Below are 26,062 nucleotides of genomic sequence, written 5' to 3'. Positions count from 1 at the left end.
TATCCCAGTCCCCCCTCCCCCTCCCCTCTAAAGCCCTCAGTTTGTTTCCTAGAGTCCATAGTCTTTCATGGTTCATTCCCCCTTCTGTTTACCCCTCCTTCATTCTTCCCTTCCTTCTCCTACCGATCTTCCTATTTCTTATGTTCCATAAATAAGTGAAACCATATAATTGTCTTTCTCTGCTTGACTTACTTCACTTAGCATAATCTCCTCCAGTCCCGTCCATGTGGCTGCAAATGTTCGGTAATCGTCCTGTCTGATGGCTGAGTAATCTTCCATTGCATATATGGACAACATCTTTTTTTTTAAAAATTTATATTTACTAGTTTATTTCTTTTTTTATAATAATTTTTTATTATATTATGTTAGTCACCATACAGTACATCCCTAGATTTTGATGTGAAGTTCCATGATTCACTACTTGCGTATAACACCCAGCGCACCATGCAATACGTGCCCTCCTTACCCATCACCGGCCTATCCCATTCCCCCAGCCCCCTCCCCTCTGAAGCCCTCAGTTTGTTTCCCAGAGTCCACAGTCTCTCATGGTTCATTCCCCCTTCTGTTTACCCCCTCTTTCTTCTTTCCTTTCTTCTGCTACCGATCTAACCTTTTAAGGGACCTCCGCACTGTTTTCCAAAGTGGCTGTACCAGCTTGCATTCCCACCAACAATGTCAGAGGTATCCCCTTTCTCCACATCCTCTCCAACATTTGTTGTTTCCTGCCTTGTCCATTTTTGCCATTCTAACTGGCATAAGGTGGTATCTCAATGTGGTTTTGATTTGATTTCCTTGATGGCTAATGATTTTGAACATTTCTTTATGTATCTGTTAGCCATTTGCATGTCTTCATTGGAAAAGTGTCTTTTCATATCTTCTGCCCATTTTTTGATTTGATTTATTTGTTTCCCGTGTACCGAGTTTGAGAAGTTCTTTGTAGATCTTGGATACTAATCTTTTATCTGTAGTGTCATTTGCAAATATCTTCTCCCATTCCGTGGGCTGCCTCTTAGTTTTTTTGACTGTTTCCTTGGCTGTGCAGAAGCTTTTTATCTTGATGAAGTCCCACAAGTTCATTTTTTCTTTTGTTTCTCTTGCTTTTGGAGATGTGTCATGAAAAGGTTGCTGTGGCCAATGTCAAAGAGGTTGCAGCCTATGTTCTCTAGGATTTTGATGGGTTCCTGTCTCACATTGAGGTCTTTCATCCATTTGGAGTTTATCTTTGTGTATGGTGTGAGAGAGTGGTCAAGTTTCATTCTTTTGCATGTAGCTGTCCAATTTTCCCAGCACCATTTATTGAAGAGACTGCCTTTTTTCCACTGGATTTTTTTTCCTGCCTTGTCAAAGATTAGTTGTCCAAAGATCCGAGGGTCCATTTCTGGGTTCTCTATTCTGTTCCATTGGTCTATGTGTCTGTCTTTGTGCCAGTACCATGCTGTGTTTGTGATCACAGCTTTGTAGTATAGCTTGAAATCTGGCAACGTGATGCCCCCAGCTTTGTTTTTCCTTTTCAACAATTCCTTGGTGATTCGGGGCCTTTTCTGGTTCCATACAAATTTAAGGGCTCTTTGTTCCAATTCTTTGAAAAATGTCATTGGTATTTTGATAGGGATGGCACTGAAATTGTAGATTGCTCTCGGTAGCATAGACATTTTAACTATGTTTATTCTTCTGATCCATGAGCATGGAATATTTTTCCATCTTTCTGTGTCTTCTTCAATGTCTTTCAAGAGTGATTTGTAGTTTCTAGAATATAGATCCTTTATGTCTCTGGTTAAGTTAATTCCGAGATATCATATGATTTTTGGTGCTATTGTAAATGGAATCGATTCCCTAATTTCTCTTTCTTCAGTCTCAGTGTTCGTGTATAGAAATGCAACTGATTTCTGAACATTGATTTTGTATCCCGCCGCATTACTGAATTGCACTATAAGTTCTAGTAGTTTGGGGGTGGAGTCTTTTGGGTTTTCTATATAGAGTATCATGTCATCTGCGAAGAGAGACAGTTTGACTTCTTCTTTGCCAATTTGGATACCTTTTATCCCTTCTTGTTGTCTGACTGCTGTTGCAAGGACTTCTGGGACTGTGTTGAATAATAATGGCGAGAGTGGGGATCCTTGTCATGTTCCTGATCTTAAGGGAAAGGCTTTCAGCATTTCCCCATTGAGAATGATATTCGCTGTAGGCTTTTCATAGATTGTTTTTATGAAATTGAGGAATGTACTCTCTATCCCTCTACTCTGAAGGGTTTTAATCAGGAAAGGATGCTGTATTTTGTCAAATGCTTTTTCTGCATCAATTGAGAGGATCATATGGTTCTTGACTCTTTCCTTGTTGATATTATGTATCACACTGATCGATTTTGCGAATGTTGAACCACCCTTGGGATGAATCCCACTTGGTCATGATGGATAATCCTTTTGACGCACTGTTGGATCCTATTAGCTAGGATCTTGTTGAGAATTTTGGCGTCCATATTCTCAAAATGGTATTCTGAATGCTAACTATTCTCACAGCATACGACTTAAAACTTCATATTCATTATTTATAAAGGAGTTAAGAGATACTGCATTATTGTGACACTTAACCTCTAAGTAGAGAAAAAAATGACTACAGAAATCAAGAAGTTACAAAAGAAATCTAAAATAATTGCATATTCGAGTAAAAACTCTTTTAACCTGGTTGTCTCTTACAAACATTCAACTAAGAAAAAAGCGAGAAAAATTTCAGAATTACCGTGGGAGAAACTGTTCTCGTTCAGGTTTGTCTAGGGATTCAACAATATCTGCTGCTTCGATGTATAACTTTAAAGTAGAAGATAAAAACACAACTTACTATGTATAAACATCAAGTTGCTAAAAAAGTAGTTTGTCTCTTCTCTAGTTATTTAATAATCATTAAGGAAAACAATGATAAAAATGCCAATCCTGAGTAAAACAATACATTAAAAAAATTACTGCTTTTTATACAATATACATCCCTATATTACTTCATTAAAACAATGGTTAAACCTTAAGGAACTGTTAAAAAGATATAATTTGATTCATGTCACTTACCCATCTTAAAAATGATATATTCTAATTTTAACAAACAAAAGGAAATTTCACCTCCAAATCTATTTATAATTACACAAAAACTCTGGAATCCCCATTCAATTTCAGCTACATTTGAATAAGTAATCTGATTACTTTTCAATAAGAAAGTACCTACTTTGTTTTATTTTCCAGCTTGGGTATATTATGTCATTTATAAGTACATATACCACAGAAGAAATGATTTAGGAAGCCACAATTTTAGCATTTAAAAAAATACCAAGTTAAAGTTGATTAAAAAAAGAATTCACACTCATTTTCATTTAAGTAACTTATGTGGCTAAATTTGAACATAACTAAATGGTTGTTTATTTAATTATAACAACATAGAATCCCAATAATATATTTAACTTATAATCCCCATACTGTTAACAGCTGTATCTAAACCAGACATTTACAATTGAACTTGCACTCTGTGTTAAAATAAACCAAGTAATTCAGCAGCAAAATAGCATTATATGGATACTTTTTAAAACATAAAAAAAGATAAATGTTACATTCAAAATGTTAAAATGTTTTCAAAAAGGAAAGGGCCTAAAGAGTATCTTTTGATACCCTCTGCCAATTATTCCTTTTAGTAACAGAAAGAACAATTTTTTATTCCTTCTTGAGATGTTTTTACCCTAGATGTATAGGCCTCAAATTTACACCACTCCCATGCTTCTACCTTTAGTTTAAACCTAGGAAGGGATTCTGAAGATTCCTGATACCCAAAGATTCCATGGAACTGTTTAAAAGTCCTGAGAACCCATGAACGCTAAGGTCATAGTACTAGAAACTAAGTATAAGGGTAGAAAATTCATTCCTTCACTCTCACAAATGAGTGAGGGAAATATATCCTAGAATGCAACTTTGAGTTATATTCCAATAGCCTCAACCAATGATCTTGTCAGTTTCAATTAGAGAATTAAATTTTGGTGGCATATCACATCTAACTCATGCATCAAAAAATATTTTATGGTTGCTTATAATATATTAATATTATAATTCATAACAAACATTCATTGTATGAGAGGGAAATTCAACCTTAAGTATAAAAAAAAATTAAAATACAGAACTAACCCACTGGCACAACGGAGAAAACTTCCCTGTCACGGCTTTCAATACTTCTTGGCTGGCAACACCTCCTACTGCTGCAGCAAGTGGGGGTAAAAAACCTTGAGCAGTCCAAGAGAGCCAATGCACAATGTCAGCATTTACTTCTGGCTGAAACACAATCCATGAAAGACAATAATCTTAACAGTTTTTACAAAGACACTCAAAATTTCAGTGGCTTAGTGTGAGAATTATTAAATTATTGTAGCTTAACTTCTAAAAAAGTTACTCAATTTCCCTACTAAACAGATTTTAAGTCCTAAAAAAGTTCCAATCTCATAATAAAAGATCCAATTGCATGTTAGTTACCATAAGCAGTATTTCTCTGTACCAGTAACTGCCCATTTTTGCTTTTTGAATCTTATGTTACACTAGGGCAAGATTTAATATCTACCATTTACAGTTTTTGTTAAAGACTAGTTAGTTCTGTGATGTCAGTCAATATATATAAATAACCAGAATTTTAAAAAAAGTGTTTTAATGAAAACTACTGGAAAAACTCGATCCTAAATAAAAGAAAATAAAGACAAAATGACCCATAATAAATGATAAGGAGCTATCAGTTTGTGCTTGAAGTGGTAAATAAAAAGTAAAGGCGTAAAAAATAATGAGGCAATAAACATTGTTAGAAAAAAAAATGAAAGTAATTGCTATTTTTCATACTAATTTAAGAACCAATCACCAGGAAGTTCTCATTATCATACTTAAAAACTGAAATGTTATTTCTGGAAAAAAGACTGATATATCAGTATTTTTAAGCAAATATTGGAGAATTAGATTCTGAAGCTATTAGCACCATTTTTTTATTTGTGAGAACAATCTCTTCATGAGCTCTGGCTTTTCTTTCTCTTCCTATTCTTTCAATACCAGTAACCTTAATCTTAACCTTAAGATTCAAATAGGGCTCAACTGATTTGGAAATCCTATGTAAAATAACACTATTTGTGTATTTAGGGGGAAACAGTGAAAGCTTTTATTATCTACTTATTATTCCACCCACTCCATAAAAATGGAATTTTATATTCCATTTCAGTGTTCTAGATTTCATTATTTTTCAACTACTTAGTACTAAACTCAACTCAGATTATGATTTCACTTAAGCTGTGCCATTTCTGAATGCAGAGATACTGGTGGTAGTGATAATATTAAAAATGCAAATTTTTAATATTGAGAATGCGAATAGAAGCAGGTAATTTGAGCACCTACTGTCAGTTTGTATTAAACCCACAAGTAATTTGCAAAATAACCCTAGAAAATATAATTTTATTATACAAATTAGAAAAGTGAAACTTTGAAAAAGGAATTCACTTAAGATTTTATAGCTAATCAAATAGAATCTGAACCCCAAAAGTCCAACTTACCATTAGGTTACACTATCTCCTAAGATTCTATTATTTTTAAATTAACAAACAGCCAAATCTGGGGAATATTTGGTTGCCTTAGGATAATGACAACAGCTTAAATCTGAACTTCCCCACACAATCTCTAAAAACAGGTATGTATCCACAAGGAGACAAATAAACCAGTGGCAGAGTTTCAGTATTACTAAGAATCAGAACCTTATGAACTTCAAATTACCTGTAAATAGAAAAGTAAGTACTAAACTCCAACAAAACTACTTCCTGACACCATACCGTTGCAAGGCTGCACAGAGAGCAGGAAATGTGTAACCACGGAAAACAGAATGAAAGGCCTAACAGTGACAAACCATTCTGAGAAAACAGAAAGCCCCACAGTAAGTGCAAAAAATACTGAAAACATGAAATCTAGCAGATCTCAGCACTGACTACGGTGAATGAATTTATCTGAGAGAGAATGACGTAAACAGAAAGAGGGCGACAACCTTTGACGCAGAACAAAAAGTAAGAGAGGAAGTTAAGGTTTTGGCAGAAATCAAACAGATCCATCCACAAGACACCAGCACCTACCCTCCAAAAACAAACAAGCTAAACCAGAAACCCAAAAAACCCCAAAAAAGCATTCATCAAAGAAAGCCCAGTATCCTAAGAGAATAGGGATTTTAGAAGTAGTAATCTGAACAGCATCCAAAATCCTTACCTTAAACCAAAAAAAATGCAGAAAAACCAATTTACTGTATCACAGCAATGAAAGAAAGAAACAGAAAATTAGAATAAAAACATTTCAGCTACTGAAAACTTCTCCACCAAACTAATCACAAAGGCAGAGGAAATTTGACCGAATGAATTATATACCCTTAATGAACATTTGGGAGATGTGGGAAAACAAACATGAAAAAAAACCTCACCTTGAATGAGAAGTTTAATAACTAAGTACCAAAATAATCCATTTCACCAGCAAACACTCCCCTCCACCAAAAGCGGAAGAAATAAATAAAATCTGAATCTATGTATCAAAATGGGTTTATGGTATACCTGGGAAAATGGACTGAATGATCAATTTTGAGATATAACCAGGTAAAATTATTAAAGTTTACAGATGAAAAAATATACAAAGTCACAAGGCAAAAAGACCAGACTACTTATAGGAATAAGAAAATTAAGCTGGCATCATATTTCTCAACAAATTTCTCAACAATAAGATACAAAGTAAGATACCACTGAAGAAAGTAAGGCCTAGAATTTTATATTCAAATTGTCTTTCAAGCACGGAGGCTACCAAAAATATTTAAAACATGTAAGAACTCAGAAAAAAACATAATTTTGAGCTTTTTCTAAAAATATACCAGAGACCAAACTTGATTTCAAGACTTATCATATAGCTACAGTAATCAAGATAGGATGGTACTAGCAAAAGGACAGAAACAACCAATGGAAGATTACACTGAGTTCAGAAGTAGCCCTACACATGTGTTCAATAAATTATTGACAAAGAATACCCAGAATATTGAATAAGGAAAGAATTATCTTTTCAACAAATGGGCTAGAATTACTGGATATTCATATACAAAAAAAATTAACCTTAATCTATGCCTGGCAAGGTATTAAGAAAACTCATAAAAGTATAAAACTGTACCCAATGAATTAAAAATGTAAGTTATGTATACTTGACCTATACTTTTGCATGTATACAAAAATGAACTCACAAAACTATAAAAATTCTCAAAGAAAACACAGGACAAAAGTTGTGACCTTGGATTTAAAAAGAGGTACAAGCCACATACAAGAAAACTGATACTCTGAAGTTTATCAAAATTAAAAACTTCTCTTTAAAAGACACTGTAATAAAATGAAAAGACAACCCACGAATGGGAAGAGAATATTTGTAAAACATGTATTCCATAAAGGACTGATACACACAACATATAAAGAACTCTCTCAATCAATGAGAAAACAGCCTACCTAATTAAAAAACAAAGATCTGAAAGAACAGTTTATCAAAGAAGAGATAGGAGTGACAAATAAGCACATGAAAAGATACCAAATTCATAGTCATCCATGAAATGCAAATTAAAACCAAAACAAGAAACCAAAATACACACTTTAAAATGGCTCAAATCAAACAAACAGGTAATACACCATTATGGAGAGAATACAGAGCAATTCAAACTCTCATACATTGCTGGTGGAAATGCAAAACTAGTACAGCTACTCTGCAAAAACAATTTGGCAGTTTCTTATAAAATTAAATACATACCTATCATTTGACTCTGTAATACACTATTAGGTGTTTACCCAAGAGAAATGAACACATATGTCCACATCAAAATCTGTATGGATGTTTGTAGGAGCTTTATTCATAATTGTTCATATTGGAAACCCAATGTCCACTATCTGCTATAGGGGAAAACAAACTCTGGTATACCTATACAATGGAATACTACTCAACAATAAATAGGAATGAAAATGCAACAACATGGATGAAACTCGAATTCATTACATTTAGTAAAAGAATCCAGACTCAAAAGGCTACATACTGCGTGATTCCATTTACATGACACTCTAAGGAAAAGGCAATACTATACTGGTTGCATGGGTTGGTTGGGGTAGAGGGAGATGATTATAAAGAGGCATGAGGGAATTTTTTGGCATTATGAAAATGTTTTATAAATCTCAATGGTGGTGGTAGATACAAGACTGTACACTTTGACTTAACTGTGTACAGTTGAACGGTATACAGAATTTTATGTACTGTATACCTGAAAAGGGTGAAATTTTCTTTAAGTTTTACCTCAGTAAACCAGGTGAATCCTTAATCATATCCTTCCTTTTAATCACAGACTTTATTAATCTATTTCTAGCTTTTCACACATTTCTGTAACCACTAAATATGCATACAAGGTCTTTAACTTGTGGTTAATGACTCACTGTTTTCAGTACATTACTTCCTTCTTTGTTTAATCACGCAAAATATGAGATCACATTCTACTTAACTACTAATGTTAAGACTTTTCATTTCCCCCTCATTTTTATAGTATAATAACAAAAACAATAAAATTTTCAACTAATCGCACAAACACCGCTATTTTGGTATCTGCTAAAATGAAACTACTGGCCAGCAGGCACTGGCATCACAACACGAAAAAGCCATTTTCTAGGTGAAATGTCCAAACATGATGTGCAAAATGCAATTAAGAGATATAAATATATAATGGATAAAAGATGATTTATAGGAAAGCTTACAACTTTATACAGTGAGTTTCAGTGGGTTAACAAACTAAGTAAATCAGAAGAGATAATATTAATACTAAAAATATAGCAACAACAGCAAATACTAATTACTATATACCATATACTCTTCTAAGTATTCACAAAATTAAATCACTTAATGTTCATAATAACCCCCTGAGGTAGGTTAACCCTATTTTATAGATTTATAAACTAAAGCAGAACAAATTCAAGTAACTTGCCTACTGTCACAGAGTCAATAAGCAGCAAAGCTGGGATCTGAAAGGTAAGAGAATATTAATATATAGAATATATATATGTTACACCTTTTTTGATGGCCATAACTTTGAATATTCACCTTCTCTTCCAAGGTTTCACTTATAGATGTTGCTAGTTTCAAGAGCTCTTCTGAATCTTGCTGGCACCTAGGATTCAAAATGAAGCACCCCAATTTCAATTTTCTCAGGAGCTATAAACAGTAAGTCATATTCAAAACTAAAATTTAAGAAATACGTATGAAAAAAAACGTGGAATTTTGCCAGCAGGTAGCATGAAGTGCTTCCCTGACCTGAAGGTAACTGATTCATAAATAGATTAATTAAAAATCATGTTTACCAAAGGATGGTATATAAATAGGATTTAGTTTTACATTGACAATGCAAAAACTTTTTGCGGTAATACCTCTGATTTAATAGCCTAGAAAGGAAAAAATTACATAGTGGACTCATAATTCAATAATTCTCAGGTTTTTTATTTCAGAAAGTCGTAGCTTTTGAAGACTTCAAAATGGGAAAATTCTTATTTATCATAATTCCATTTTTATAAATTGATCTTTCCACTCCCACCAGAACAAAGAACAGAAGGTCATAATAAATGTTTATACAGTTCAGTGTATCTAGTAGTACTGCAACTACAAGGGGCTTCAGTTACTTTTTAAATTTTTTAAACTATCATTTCCAAAATACTACTTAGGAAACAAGTTATTTCAAACAAAAAAAATTACCCAATATTTGGCTTGCGACTATAGCTCTCCTGAAACTGGTCCAAGGCAAGCATTGCTGTGTGAATCTCTAAAGGTGCCTATTTAGAACATTAAAAATTGGTCAAGAGTTACTGAGAACATAATATGTGCTAGACAGGCACTATGCTAACACTTTATAAATATTATTTAATTCTTATAATAAATTAATTACCATAACACTACTATTATCTCTAATTAACAGATAAGAAAGCTGAAGCTTAGAGAAGTTAAACAACTTGACTTCAACGCCACTAACCTATATTTAAGCAACAGTTCCAAGTGTCAATCCCAAGTGGTATAACCAGTTTTTAGTACATTATTCATATGAAAGTCAGAGTAGTATCAACTAAACAACAACAAAAAACATTTGTGCAAGATCAATATCACCTAACCCTCTTTCCTGATCAACACTTACAAATTTGGAAACTGTTAATATAATTCTTTTCTTATCACAAAAACATTCACTGCTACAAAATTATATGCAGGGATTTGAAAGAATAGAATAAATGCTTCCAAGGTTTTTAAGAAACATGTATCATATAAAACTCTACATGGTTCAGAAAATCTTTTAGTAAGATCATCTGCATAAATTATTGAAATTGTTTTTTTAGCTACCAAAGCTAGCATATCATTATTAAAGTAAAGCATTTTCCTATTATTTTTAAAATTTCTCATGATATAAATTCCTGTTTTTAATCCTTGGGAGTCAACTCTAGGTATGTGAATCCAACCTTCCTTAAAAAAAAACCTGACAGAAAGGTATATACATGGTTACCCTAATTCAACTTTATAATGTCTCTTACCAAATCCCAACCCCCACTCTACTGCCTCTTTCAAACCTACAAAGTGTTTATTTACCTCAGGTTTGCTATAATCCGCAATAAGGCACTTTGGATGTTTTATCTGAGTCTCCAATGGTTCCTTAAAAGAAACAAAAACTATTACTTCAGAGCAAGTGAGTGATCACTGAACAAAATATATACAGCACTAAAAGGAATACATCTCTCCCAAAGGTCTGAAATAAATACGGATGGTTGGGCTAATATGGTTTAATTGAAATATAAGAGCTACTATTTCCCACTGACCCTTGTCTTAATTGCTACACTTCATTTTTTAAATGTTAAATGCAATTAGACAACCTGCTGCACATACTATATTTGGGAAGAATCGGCGAAAACACCTATATACTAGGAAAAAATCTACTGTTTTAGTCAAAAAGCTACCATATTTTTTGATATCAAATTATCAAGATTTGTTATGCCTGACAACACTTGAATAAATACTCAAAGATGAAATTTTCTGTGTGAAGCAAAGAATACACAAAGGCCAAAAAACCCAGCCAACCAACCAACCATCCCCCCAAAATGCCCACCCAATCTGAAATTTACTTGGGGCATAAACCTGAGGCATAATTAAAAACTGGGGACAGTTTTTAATAATGCAGGGGCAGATCTGATGAGCTATATTTTAATCTGTTGTTTTGTTCAAACTTTGGCTTGGACTAAGCCTTGTAGAGGGCTATGTTAATAATTGTTCTGGAAAAGAAGAGGCAATCAAGCTAAACCTTGAGAACTTACAAGAAAAGACAGAGATGTAGTAGACAGCTTATAATGAGAAGTGGCCTGCGGATTTAAGCAGCAAGAGACTCCTGAGTTCCTTGGTACACAATAGCTACTATACTCTCTCTCTCTCTCTCTCTTTTTTTTTTTTAAAGATTTTATTCATTTATTTGTCAGACAGAGAGAGCATGAGCAGGGGGAGCAGCAGGCAGAGGAAGAAGCAGCCGCTGAGCAAAGAGCCCAATGTGGGACTCGATTGCAGGACCCTGGAAACATGACCTGAGCTGAAGGCAGACACTTAACTGACTGAGCCACCTAGGTGTCCCTACTGTATTCTCTTTATTTAGAAACTTAAATTGTCCTTACAATGCCAGTTTATAGGACTTCTTTTACATTTCCAACATATACACTCTTTCTTGAAATTAAAATTTAAAAACCTGAACTGACAAGTATGATAAATAGAATAAATATTTTTTACTTTAAAAATGTAAGTAATTCAGTAATAAAACAAAGCACACAGTTTCAATGCTTGTTAAATCTTACAAATATATATTAGTTTTATCTTTTGTCTTAGGGAGTAAGAAGTATGATCAACTCTTTGATGATTCACAATAGTATAGTTCCTCTGAGGTAACTTTTATACCTCAATTATATGCACTGGTATTCTAGCTATATATTATTTTTTATTGATATCAGTTTATTTCCTTAAACTGATCATATTTCCCTCAAAGTGGGTACAAATTAAAAACCAAAAATCTGTTCAGCTCCTAAATTAACTGTCTGGTTAACTATTTTATTACTTTTTTCTCTTCTGCCATTCTTCTGCAAAGAAATATATTTAAAGCAAAAAAAAAAAAATACTTACAAAGCAAAATGTTTTAGGAGTCTTAACTTGGACAGCTATGCCTCCATGTAAGTAAGGTTCCAGTTCCGTAGTATCACCAATGCTAAAAGAAAATGGTGATACCACTAAAAGAAAAATAAGAAAACCATTATATACTGATATGGGTATTTAAATTTGAAGATTTAGCATGATAAAGATGTTAATTTTCCCTAATTTATAAAATTAGAAGATCCCACTATAAATCTTTTTTGGAGGGGGCAGAAAGTGTGGAAAACTAGACAGACTATTTTTCCAATGTGAACTTAAGGACTTAAAAATAATCAAGAAAACTCAGAGGGGGTTAAGAGTAATGACGGGTGCTTATTACTAGATATTAAAATATTTTATAAAACATCAATAACTAATATTGATAATAACTCATATTGATAACTAATTATATACAATTGATACTAAAATATAGGGTGGTACTGGCTAATGTGTAGGTAAGCAAACAAATGGAACATTTTATATGTAGCCTCAAGATTCTGAACCATCACAAACCCCCATTGCATAGACCCCAAAATAATAACAACCCTAAATGATTAGTTGAGTCAATTTTTGCAAAAGCAGATACAAATTCTTTAATATCAATGATCTAACCTGTATTTTACATATCTGGATATAGTCTGGGGAACAAAATCCAGTAATTCTGTTACCAAAGATGCTTAACTAACTGTAGATGCAAAATTGTTTTCGTATAAAGAGTTCATAATAGGGACTAATTTTTTTCTCTCCTAAGGATCCATTTTTCAGTCATTAAAAGAAAAAAAAAGTAATCCATTTACTAGTCCATTTACAAACGTCCTAAAGATAAACATGAATTGTTCTTAGCTAACAGGTGTAAACATGCCATCTTTGAGTTACAAGGTGTCTAGCAATGTCTTTAACTCTTTTAAACATGGCGGGAGGAAAATCGCAAACTACGCAGATTAACACTGCTAAATATTCACTATCTTCAAACTTCAAATGGGCACTAAATGAAGCCTGATAATCTTTCTATTTTTTAAAATGTTTACTCTCCCCAAATCTCTGACCTTGGCACCTTTCCTCTCCTTTGGGCAATGATCTCATCTTAGTCTATTAAAAAAACCAAATTCCTTCAACTTTTTGCCAACAAACTCACAAACGCCCGCAATAACATCCATTCATTTCTTTTATCCATCCAACCACTGAACAAAAACATGTCTCCACTAGTATAGTTCACTGTCATCTTACTCAACGAGCCTGAACTGTCGCATTATCTTCTCTCCAAAACCTCCCTTTCTTGCACTCCCTAAATGAATAAATAAGTTGCCCATGTTGGAATCTTTGCTTATTTACTATATGAGATTATGAAATTTCCTCTGAAGTGCCTTAAGAGTTTTGCTATCTTAACTCCCACTGCCAGCCCTGCCATATTATATCTTCTAGTCCCTTGAATTGTTTTGCCTTTTATTGTTTGTCCTTGCATAGAATATTCTTTTCACCACCTTCCTGAGTCAATGCAATCTTAAAATTTTAATCAAGACACTCTGTCCCCACTGCTGCTGTACCAAGACTGGGTAGATTTCCTTGATACATTTAGAGTTTTCAGAATGCCTGTATTCCCTTTATACCATCACTGCTTAATGTAAACATCTCCTCACTTAGATTGAATGTTTTGAGGCCAAGAACTAGATCATGTTTGTCTGAGTTAATGTTGTGTTCTCAACCCTGAGTAGACTGTCTGAACTATTAAAGTGCTGAGTAAGAAGTATAAATGAATTAATAAAACACATGAACTTACCAGTTATTTGTTGTGTAGATCCATTTAAGCCTGTCATTCCATTAACTTCTCGAAATGTTAAGAACTGCCCTGTCTCAAGCTTGTGAGGATGATTTTCAAGGCAGGTGACAATGCCAGGATTAGCCTAAAAACAAGTTCATGTATACCTTTTTTGTACCAATTTCAAATCTCACACAAAACGGATCATGTTATCATAAAATTCTCAAAACAATCAAAATACTAAGACATTCCTTTCTTAGTAAAAGCAAGCGTTTTAAGAATTATTGCAAAATAATGATCATCTTATTTTATTATGAATGTTTAAAATACAATTTTTATGTTTGGGGAGAAAGAGAGTCTACATGGGAGTTCAAGTATTTCACAAATATAAAGATTTCTGTGCCTTCTAAAAGACATTCAAAGTCATCAAATTTAAATTTTAAACTCATGTCACAAAAAACTGTGCAAAAAAGATGAGTCTAACTTTGAAGACCAAAGAAATATAAGAAAGGATAGACATTTAAAGCCAGAAAATTGGTAAAGCTTACCCAACACTTTAAAGGAAAAAAATACCGTGTAGCCCAGCTTACCAGGATAAAAATAGGAAGAAATTGGCTTATCTTACCAAACAGGACGGATGAGATAAGTCAAAGGCCCAGAAATTTCCTAACTACATATAATCCAACAAACTCTTGAATAAGGTAATAATAATCTAATCTACATAAAACCTAAAGAATTGTCATTCTGTCTTTCATAATTGTGAAGATTCTAAAAATTCTCCTGTGGCTTAATAATTTGGAAAAGAATAAAATTATGATCACAAACCTGTAGATAAAATTAACCTAATGTGGGTTTACTAATGTCTCAAGAAGAACAAAATTCATAAGGACTTTATTAAAAAAGAGGAATAATTGCGGATAAGTTAAATGGGAACATTTATGGCTAATTTTATAATTCTTTATGGATAACCTTCATACTTTGTACACTATTCAATAAAAGAAAACATCAATGCAATACAAGAATCCATACTATACCCTGGAGCCTATTCTAATTATATGAGATTCTCATGGACAAACTAAAAACACGTATAAAGGTTAAAGCCTGAATAAAAAAATCATTCTGTAAGTAGAGAGAGAATGATTTTTTAAAATGCATTTTTCTTAAAAAGGGGTGAAAAGGCAACCTTACACTGGGTTAAAAATCAAGCTTAAAGATAGAAGCACAAACACTATTAGGTCAAAGTATATTATTCCCTTACATTTGGTTTCTTTTGAGCTTTAATGTAAATTGATTAGAAAGAATGCAAATAAATGTAATGATTTAGACTAAAAAACAAGTAGTAGAAATTGATCACGATGATTTCTCCAATTCTTTTAGGAAATAAAAAACTTAAGCTTATATGAAGAGAACATAGTTAGAAAGTTCATACTTTTTGATCTTAAGGGTAATTAACTTTTTTCCTCCACCAAATGATGTTTTAGAAACATAACAAATTTTAGAAAAGCTTTTGTCTATAATGACTTAAGCATGCATCCTCCTGTAGTCAAGCGTTAGGCCAAGTGACTTATGACATACTTAGTATATCTACGATCTGACACAATAAACACAGTTCAGTAAACACTGAATCACACTTCATGTCCCATAGGAGCACAACATTGAACAAAATTCAAATTAAAATTTATGACATAGGTAATTGTTGATCTATCAATTATTGTTAGAAGGAATCCAGATACTCTTGTAGCATTCTAACTTAAATTTAGTGTTAATATAATGCAATCAAGGAATTAATATAATATTCCCTCATGAATTACCTTAAAATATCATAAAACAAATGAAAATACTGCATATTACAATATTTTGCTAATATCACCTTTTAAAAAATTGTATTCACATCAACCTTAAAAAAATCAATCATATAAATATACCAAAAAATATATGCATATATATATATATATTCAATCATACTTGTGTTATATTTGAAATGAAAATTTCTTTTGGCTCTTCTCCTGTTGTATCTGAAACTTCAAATTCATCACCGAAATCACAAAACAACCGTGACCAAATTCCATGTATATCTGCACTGATGAACTGTGAAATGATAAAAAATAAGTTCAAGCTAATCTATTTATGAAGAAAAAACCTCCACTTCTACTATTTTAAGCCCCTTCACGATAACTTTATTTGTAATTAAGATTATCCAAAAAAACCCACAAAAAACAAAACGAAAACATTATTCTTTGGGATATAAAGTGAATCAAAAATAAAATACATTATTTGTAAACTGGTTCAGGAATCAAGGATATTGGTATTTGGGACTGGATATCTAAGTGCTATGCAATTAGCAGATGCAGCATATCACCATTATACATTCTCTGATTTTTAAGTAACAAAAATTCTTTCCTTGCCCTAAAAACCAAGCAAAGTATTTACGAAATGGTTATTTTGATTCAACGATCTTAGCAGTGAATTTTTACTTTTCATTTGAGAAAATAAAGAGCGTCCATTCAGCAAAAGTAGAGTTAACGGAAAACAGAACAGAGGTAAAACCTGAAAATGGAGGCAATAAACAGAAAAGGGCTGAGGAACTGACAGTATACATCAAAGTCAAGAGAGGTAAAAATCAGATTCTTAAACACTGTATTAAAGTGATTTTTATAATACAGACACTCTCTCCATTCTAAAAATCTGTAAAGAAACTGTTTCTGTGCTCAAAGTTATTTTTAGAGCTAAAAATAATAAAGAAAAATTCTTATTCTGTAACACATATGATCCTGTATAAAGTGATTTTTTTTAAACAAAAACTAAAGTCTATTCATATTTAGATATAAAAATGTAGCCCACTGAAGTCATTTATACCACCTATTACATGAAGTAGTGAAAGAGTTAACAGAAGACTACCTCCTACTGGATCATGTACTGCCTTTGCTATCAAAATAGGTACACAAAGCATTTTTTACGAATCAAAACTGAAACATTTTAACTTTAAAAGCTGCAAACTTGAGGACAATTTCTTTTCAAAACAACTTTCAAGTAGGGCTATGTATATCAATTTCATAAAGATTTTAGTTCATAACTCAGTGTAATTATTTTGTAAAACTTCTGTACCCTGTCTTAAATTTACTATCCTATGTCTTATTCATCTGTTTAGCTTAAATTGTGAACAGCACAAATGTTGCACAGAATGTAAATATGTTATGTAAACACCACAATCCAAAAGTTTTTAGCACATCTATTTAATAGAGTATGATTGTTGGTCTAGTGCCTACCTCAAAGGAACAGATAGTTTTTTCCCTTTTCCAGAGGAATAAATAACCCCACAAAGAAGGTGGAGCTAGTAATATGTATGTAACTGCACAGGATAAATTAGGATGTTTCCAATCCAAACCTATTTCCGGTCTTTCCAATGTCACGATGACTCAATTACTCCAGAAAAATCTACAAGTCATTCTTGATCATTCTTTCCTTCATAACTCATATTCATCCATTCTCATACTTCAAATTCAATGATTTCTTACAATCTCTATTTCTACCTCTCTTGAATAAGGCACCAGCATCTCTCATGTAGGCTACTAGTTGCCTCTACTCTACTCTTAAAACTCAATGGCTCTCTTTTCTCTTTGGTTTTGTGATTCCTTCATGTTCTTAAGAATTATTGAGGACCAAAGGAGTTTTTATTTATCTGGGTTATAACTTCTGATATTTGCTGTGTTACAGATTAAAACTGGGAAACACTTAAAACAGAAGAACACATACACATTCCATTAGCTGTCAAAGCAATAGTATCACTACACATCATCTAGACTTTGGAAATTCCACTGTACCCCATAACAGAATCAGAGTGAAAAAGCAAGTAACATTTTAGTAATAGTATGAAAAGTCTGACTTTGCAGACCCCACAAAAACATCTCAAGAATTTTCAGTACCCCTGGACCACACTTTGAAAACTACTGCTCTAGACTATTTTCCATACAGCATACCCAGAGTGATCCTTTAAAAACATAAATCGGGTCAAAACTCATGGGCTTAAATCTCAGCTATCCTCAAATTATGTAAGTTATGGCCCTCTAATTACTTCTTTGAACCTAATCCTCTGGTAACTTGTACTCATACTATTCTCCTCTTTACCCAAACTCCATTTTGGTCTTGCTTGCTTCTCGCCGTTCCTTTAACACACCAAGCGAATTTTTACTTACAATTCTTTATACTTGCTGTTTTTCATGCTTTGAATGCTCTTTCCCACATTTTCCACAGCTGGCTCTTTATCATTATTCAGGGCTCTATCCAATTGTCATCTCCTCGGAGAGGAGTTCTCTGACCTTCAATTTAAGAAAACCAGCACTGGTCCCCATCCCAACATCATGCAGACATTATACTCTACTCTTTACCTAGGTTTTTTCTTCATAGGACTTGAAACTAGGTATTTACTTCCTTTTTTATTATGTATGTTCCTTACTGGATGATAATTTTCTAGAGTAGGAAAATTTGTATGTCCTATTTACCAACGTATTCCTAGTGCCTACAACTGTAGCAGATGCTCAATGAGCATTTCTTACAAGAACCGATAAACTTCTTGAAAACCACCATTACGCCATATTTAAAGTTAGATGATAAATTCAATATTTACTATCCTTTCTATTACTAACCTTAATTCTTCCTTGGTTTTGGCAATTTGCTATAAGCCAAATTTAGATCTTGGTTTTAAAAACAGGAAATGAATATGATGCCAAAATTAAAGAGGAAAATATTATTGTGATTGCCCTTGTAAAAAAAAACCTTCTTATATAACCCACTGAAAAGCTACAAATTCTAACAGAAGTGTTCTTTCTTTAACTACACGTCATTATTAAATGATACTATTACCTTAATTGGAGGGCAATGAGAATGGCAAAAGTTATTGATTTTCTTCTGCAACGGAAGTTGAATCTCAGTCAATACTACACACTGTTAAGAAGAATATAAGAAATTAAATACTAGAAAATACACAATTAGCTCGGAAAAATACACTTCTAAATCAGAAGCATTTTTTACTATGCTAAAAACACATTGTTTGCCTTATTAAAAAATACTATCCTATTGTACTCCATCCTAAGGTTAAAACCTTCAGAGTTATGGAATAGCAAAAGTAAAAATATTACATATTACATTAGTTGGCTTAGCTTGCGTTTACTTCAGATATTCAACAGATTCACAACACGGCTCTCTGCTCAGCAGGGAGTCTACTTCTCCCTCTCCCGCTGCCCCCCCCCCTTCATGCAAGCAGTCTCTCAAATAAATAAATAAAATCTTAGATTTCTGGAAGGAGAATATTAGGAAAGAGTGATATTTGAAAAAATTATGGCTGAGAATTTTCCAGTTTTGATGAAACACAAATTAGATTCAGTGAATAATGAGTCTAAGATTTTATTTTATTTTATTTACAAACTTAGGGTCCTGGGATCATGACCCGAGCTGAAGGCAGACGCTTAACCTACTGAGCCACCCAGGTGCCCCAAGCTCTCATTTCTTTTAATTTCTCTTCATACTTACTCTAATTTCTATGGGCTATAGTCTCAGTAATCTCGGCTCTTTCAATTCAACAATTCTCACTCCAGTTGTATCTATCCACTGTTTAATCTACCCAGTGAGTTTTAATTTTTAAAGACTATATTTTCATTCCTAAAAGTTCTATTGGTTCTCTATCTCAAGTGCCTGAGTGTTTTTAATAGTGTCTTACTTCCATATTGTATATTTAATTCCTTCTTTTAAGATTCAGTCAATTTGAATACCTATATTTTTAGTCCCTATCCAATTACTCTATTATCTGAAATTCCTAGAGGTTAATTCTATTGTTTTTTATATCCACTGACTCTTGATCACACTGCACTACTTTTTCCTGTCTTGTTATTTTGTATCCTGAATTCATCTTCAAAGGGGCTTTATATACTGGAATATACTATGGCTTAGTTGAAGGTAGATTCTTCTGTAGTTGTTCAGTTTGTTTCTCTCTGGCATTCCAGGAAATCACGAGCCTACTTCTTATGTTAAGTTCTTGGCTTGGGATATTTTAGATTACAAAGAATTATAAAGTTTATCTCCAAACTCGGGTGAGGACAGGCATATGGTTGTGAATTCCCAAAGAAGATCATTATTTTTTCATCCAGAGCACAAGAGAAAACAGGCAATCTTCTTGTTCTGATGGGCAGAGACTGTTCTCATCCACACTTCCACTGTATAACCTCTCTCTGGTTCTAACTTTATGAAGGCGGAGAGGTCTCAATTCCATTTCTCTCTCTCATGTAAACCTATTTCGTATCTTCTGTTTCTTCTTTACCACTAATTCCCAAGAAATGTGGTTACTGAAACCAGCAACCCCTGTCTGAAAGTGACCATAGCCAATAAGTAGTTCACTGGTTTCTTTTAGCTACCTATTCCTTTTTGGTCTCTGAGCACATCCCTTACATTATTTTGGTCTCAGATTCTCATTTAAAAGAAGTCTATAAAAAATCAAATAGGTAATCAAAAAAAATCTCAGAAAACAAAAGGCCAGGACCAGATGGCCTCACAGGTGAATTCCACCAAACATTTAAAGAAGAGTTAATACCTATTCTTCTCAAACTATTCCAAAAAACAGAAGAGGAAGAAAAACTTTCAAATTCATTCTATGAGGCTCTGATTCTAAAGCAGACAAAGACACTACAAAAAAAGAAAACTACAGGCTAATATCTCTGATAAACACATATGCAAAAATCCTCAACAGAATATTAGCGAACAATTCAACAATACGTTAAAAAACCCTTTCTAGCAAGATCAGTAGGATTTATTTTAGGGATGCAAGGGGGGGGTTTCAATATTTATAAACTGATCAAAATGATAAGCCACATTAACAAGAGAAAGAATAAAAACCCTATGATCACCTTAATCTCAATAAATGCAGGAAAAGCATCTGACAAAAGTACAACATCCATTCATGATAAAAACTCTTAACAAAGCAGGTTTACAGGGAACATACCTAAACATTATAAAGGCCATATGTGTAAAAAACCCACAGCTAACATTTTTTACTCAATGGTAAAAAACTGAGAGCTGTCCCTTTAAGATCAGAAACAAGTTAAGGATGCCCACTCTTACCGTTTTTATTCAACACAGTACTGAAAGTCTGAGCTGTAGCATTCAGACAAAAAGAAATAAAAGGTAACCAAACTGGTAAGGAAGAGGTAAAACTGTCACTATTTGCAGATGGCATGATACTATACATAGAAAACCCTAAAGACTCTACCAAAAATCTATTAGAACTGATATGTGACTTCAGTAAAATCACAGTTTACAAAATTAATATACAGAAATCTTTTTATATACCAATATGAAGTAGCAGAAAGAGAAATTAAGAAAACAATCTCATTTACAATTGCACCAAAACCCCCCCAATAATAAAATTAACCAAGAAGGTAAAAGACCTTTACTCTGAAAACTATGAAACACTGATAATAGAAATTAAAGATACAATAAAACAAATGGAAAGATATTCCATGCTCATGGACTGGAAGAATTAATATTAAGAAGTCCATACTACCCAAAGCAATCTACAGATTTAATGCAATCCCTATCAAAATACCAACAGCATTTTTCACAGAACTACAACAAATAATACAAAAATACTATGGAACCACAAAAGACTCTAAACAGCCAAAGCAATCTTGAGAAAGAAGAACAAAGCTGGAGGTAGTACAATCCCAGATTTCAAGCTATACTACAAAGCTGTAGTAATCAAAACAGTATGGTACTGGCACAAAAAGAGACACACGGATCAACAGAATAGAGAGCCCAGATATAAACCCATGCTTATATATTCAGTTAATCTAAAACAAAGAAGGTAAGAATGTATAGTGGGGAAAAGGCAGTTTTCCAAAAATGGTTCTGGGAAAACTGGGACAGCTGCATGTAAGAGAATCAAAATGGACCACTTTCTTACACCAAACACAGAAATGAACTCAAAATGGATAAAGATCTAAATGTGAGACCTGAAACCATAAAACTCCCAGAAGAAAACAGAGGCAGTAATCTCTTCGACATCGGCCACAGCAACATTTTTCTAGATATGTCACCTTGTGCAAGGGAAACAAAAGCAAAAATAAACTATTGGGACTATATCAAAGCTTTTTCACAGTGAAGGAAACCATCAATAAAATGAAAAGGCAACTTACTAAACAGGAGAAGATATTTGCAAATGATATATCTGATAAGGGGTTAATATGCCAAGTATATAAAGAACTTATACAACAAAACACCAAAATCCCAAATAATCTGATTAAAAATTGAGCAGAGTACATGAATAGCCATTTTCCAAAGACATATATATGGCCAACAGACAGATGAAAAATCCTCAACATTACTCATCATCAGGGAAATGCAAACGAAAACCACAATGAGGTATCACGTCACATCTGTCAGAATGGCTAGAATCAAAAAGATAAGAAATATCAAGTATTGGCAAGGATGCGGAGAAAAAGGAACCCTCTTGCACTGGTGGTGAGAATGCAAACTCTTGAAGAATGCATATTGTGGAGAAAATATAATGGAATTATTACTCAGTCATAAAAAAGAATAAGATCTTGCCACTTGCAGCAACATGGATGGACCTACACAGTATTATGCTAAAAGAAATAAGCCAAAGACAAAAACTGTATGATCTCACTTGCTTGTGGAATCTAAAAAAATAAAAGAAATGAACAAAGAAACAAACAAAAAAACCAGACTTTCAAATAGAAAGAACAAAATGGTGGTTGCTAGAGGGGAGATGGCTAGGAGGACTGGTAAAATAGGTAAAGAGGATGATGAGGTACAAACTTCCAGTTATAAAATAAATAAGTCACAAAGATGAAAGGTGCAGCATTGGGAATATAGTTAATAATATTATAATTAACATTGGTGACAGATGGTGACTACACTTTTCATGGTGAACACTGAGTAATGCATAGAATTGTTGAATCATTATGCTATATACCTGAAATAAAGCATTGTATGTTAATTATACTTCAGTTAAAAAAAGAGGAAGTCTATTAAACAATTTTATTTAGGAAGTCTATTGTGCATCTTTATAGAAGATGGATTTCAGGTTATCTAGTCCAGAATCGAAGTCTACACTGGTTTTTAAATTGGTGTGATTTTATAATTATAATAATAAATATATTTTGGTCATCACCCAAGGTTCCTGGCACACAGATCCTGAAACTCTTGTAATTTCCTATATAAGAGCTATTGAGACATATAGTATTTAGTTTTGTCCCAAGTCCTGAAACAGCTCCAGAGTGATAAAGGTGAAATAACATCTTTTGTTATTCATAACAAGCCCCTTTCAGCTACACCTGAGTTTAAATTAATGAAATGACTTTTGGAAGCCCCCTAAGGATGGGGGCTGATTGTTAGGGAAACCAACCTTGTGATTTGAAGGTCAGAACTTTCAGCCCTATGTCTCAGACCTACGGGAAGGAGACTGGGGCTGGAGATTTACCTAATCACTAAAGATCAATCATTTAATCAGTTGTGCTTCCATAATGAAGCCTTCATAAAACTGAACTAGGTGCTCAGAGAACTTCCAGATTCATGGAAGCTCTGGGAAGGTGGCATACTTGGAGAGGGCATGGAAGCTGTGTGCTTCCCCATACGTTGCTCTTTGCATTTCTTTCATCTGTTCCTGAATTATAGCTTTTTTAATAAACCAATCTGGTAAGTAAACTGTTTTACCGAGTTCTGTGAGCTGCTCTGACAAATTAATTGGACCCTAGGAGGGGGATGTGGGAACCTCTGATTTATAGCCAGTCCTCAGAAGCACAGGGTAACAGCCTGGAACTGTGATTCATATCAGAAATGGGGCAAAGAGGGAGTGCTCTTAAGGGAATGAATTCTTAATGTGTGGGATGTGAAGCTATCTTCTCCAGATAGATAGTGTCAAAACTGAACTGAACTGTAGGACACTGAATTAGGTGTCCAGGGAGTTGGAGAACTGTTATGCTGGGAGAAAAATCCACACACAAATGGTTACACAGTGTCAAAAGCACTGAGTAAAGGTGGAACACAGGAGTGTTTCTCCCTAAATAAGCAACATCATAATTTAATCACAGAGAAAACCAGGGTCAACCTGGTCACTTCTGAAACATCTAAGGTGTTGAGAATTGTTGTTGTTATTAGACTGAACGCTGATCTGCATTTTTTATTCCTGTGCAATCAGATTATACATCATCCTTTGCAAATAGCCTTAGGAAGAGCAGAGGTACTTTCCTGCTTGACTTTGGGCTTGACCATGTGACTTGCTTTGGCCAATAAAGTATTAATGGAAGTAACACTAACAGAAGCTTGAAATATGCTTAGATAGTTGGACTTGCCCTTTTGCATTTCTTTTATTGGCATGGCACCATGTTCTTGGTGGCTCCTGGTTCTAGAAGAGAGGCATATGGAACAAAACAAAGACTCTGCAATTTGAGTTCATCCTAGAACAGCTGAACTCCAACTGACATGAAGATGGAGAAGAAAGAAATACATGTTGCTAGAAACCACAGAGTTTTGGGTGGTTTTTTACGCACATTACTGTGAAAGTAGCTGGGTTTGCACATGTATATGGTCATTAGTCAAAACCATTAGTCAAATGTAATGGTTTGGTCAGTAGTTCTCAGGCCCTTTCCTAAAGTGGAGCATTTGAAAGGTATTATTCTAAAGGAAGTCTTTTAACCTAAAATTTTCTGTTCTGCTCAAAAGACTAGGTTTAATTAATTATATACTACAATAATACTTACCAATTTGCCTTATAATCTGTCAATAACATCTAATATAAAATAGAGTACCAACCTGGTATTTATCCAAGAAGGAGAGATCTGTGGTTTCATTTAAAAGAACAGAAGATGATGTGACATGAACGTATGGATTTAGTTCTGCAATATGCTGAAGTACAGCTTCAGCTCTAAAAAAACAAAACAAAACAAAACAAACTTCACAATTCTTTCATTCAATATACCCAATCCCTCATACTTCGGACACTTTGATGACATCAGAGAAACCTGAATGTTAGAAAATTTCAAAGGAAATTTGACAAACTATAGAGGATGAAAGAAGATAAGACTTACTTATGTTTACAGATAACTATACAATCTTGAGATGCAGCATACTGTCATATTTCATAGTAAGCCAGAGAATCCCAAAGTGTACTCTTATGGTTCCAAGCCCATTAAATCTTTCAATAATTCAGCCATAATAAAAACCTTTAACAATCTTAAATTCATTTCTAGGTAACAATATTAATATCCTAAAAATTTCACAAATATAAATAAGTATATGTTAGCACTTATTTTTCTACAGTGATGTGAATTTATGGTGATGAGTCAAACAACTATGAACGAACTGGTGTTCTGGACACAGAAAACACTCTAAGTAATTGCAGGAGTAAAAAAAAAAATCCTACAATAATACATCAAAATACCCTATCTTCACCTGTTTCTCATATTAACAACATCATCTTCACAGAGAAAGAAGTTGGTTCCTAGATCCCATGTTTGGCATTTTTCTGTATCATGAATGGTAAGTGCCTTTGAAAAAGAGAAAAATCTTAGTTAAAGTCAGGAATAAGACAACTATCTCCAATACCATTTATATTGTATCAGAATTATCCTGGGTAATTAGACAATACAAAGTAATTAAAAGCTTAAGAACTGGGAAGGATATAAAGTTGGATTCATTCACAGAGGGTAGGACTATATACATCTGGAAACCCAGGAATATTAATGGAAAGACCACTTTAAATCATAAGAGAATTTTAATTTAGGAAAGTACCATGCTATATTAATCAAAATACAAAAAATCAAAAGAACCCACAAAAACAAACATTTCCAACTGCTCTACGTTCAAAGTAAGAAAGATAACTAATTGGAAGGAGCATTTTTTAACTTATATTAGAGATCTGAAAAAGAAATGCATATGGCCCTTTAAAGTATTTAAGCAGGTTCAACCCTGTTCAAGAATGAAATACCTTTTCTCATTCAACAGAATGGCATAAATCCAAAAGTTTGACAATATACTCTATTGGTGAATGAGGTAAATCAGGCATTCTCATATATTA

General features: G+C 33.4%; 1 protein-coding gene across 1 annotated transcript in view; it reads right to left on the bottom strand.

Moving 5' to 3' along the window:
- Positions 1-26,062, bottom strand: part of LOC103679194 (ubiquitin-like modifier-activating enzyme 6) — a 61,300-nt gene that overhangs the window by 33,048 nt on the left and 2,190 nt on the right. The window contains exons 2-12 of the mRNA XM_040624906.1: positions 25,438-25,532; positions 24,799-24,910; positions 18,841-18,921; positions 15,946-16,068; positions 14,002-14,125; positions 12,219-12,322; positions 10,653-10,715; positions 9,777-9,853; positions 9,132-9,198; positions 4,155-4,298; positions 2,737-2,804 (exon numbers count right to left, since the gene is read on the bottom strand). Coding sequence (XP_040480840.1) covers positions 2,737-2,804; positions 4,155-4,298; positions 9,132-9,198; positions 9,777-9,853; positions 10,653-10,715; positions 12,219-12,322; positions 14,002-14,125; positions 15,946-16,068; positions 18,841-18,921; positions 24,799-24,910; positions 25,438-25,532 — 1,058 coding nt within the window. The remainder of the gene's footprint in view (positions 1-2,736; positions 2,805-4,154; positions 4,299-9,131; positions 9,199-9,776; positions 9,854-10,652; positions 10,716-12,218; positions 12,323-14,001; positions 14,126-15,945; positions 16,069-18,840; positions 18,922-24,798; positions 24,911-25,437; positions 25,533-26,062) is intronic.

This window comes from Ursus maritimus, unplaced genomic scaffold (genome assembly GCF_017311325.1).
Source record: "Ursus maritimus isolate PB19 unplaced genomic scaffold, ASM1731132v1 scaffold_8, whole genome shotgun sequence".
In the NCBI taxonomy this organism is placed as follows: domain Eukaryota; kingdom Metazoa; phylum Chordata; class Mammalia; order Carnivora; family Ursidae; genus Ursus; species Ursus maritimus.
Note: the sequence above shows the minus strand (reverse complement) of the source record. Positions and strands in the feature narration are given on the sequence as shown.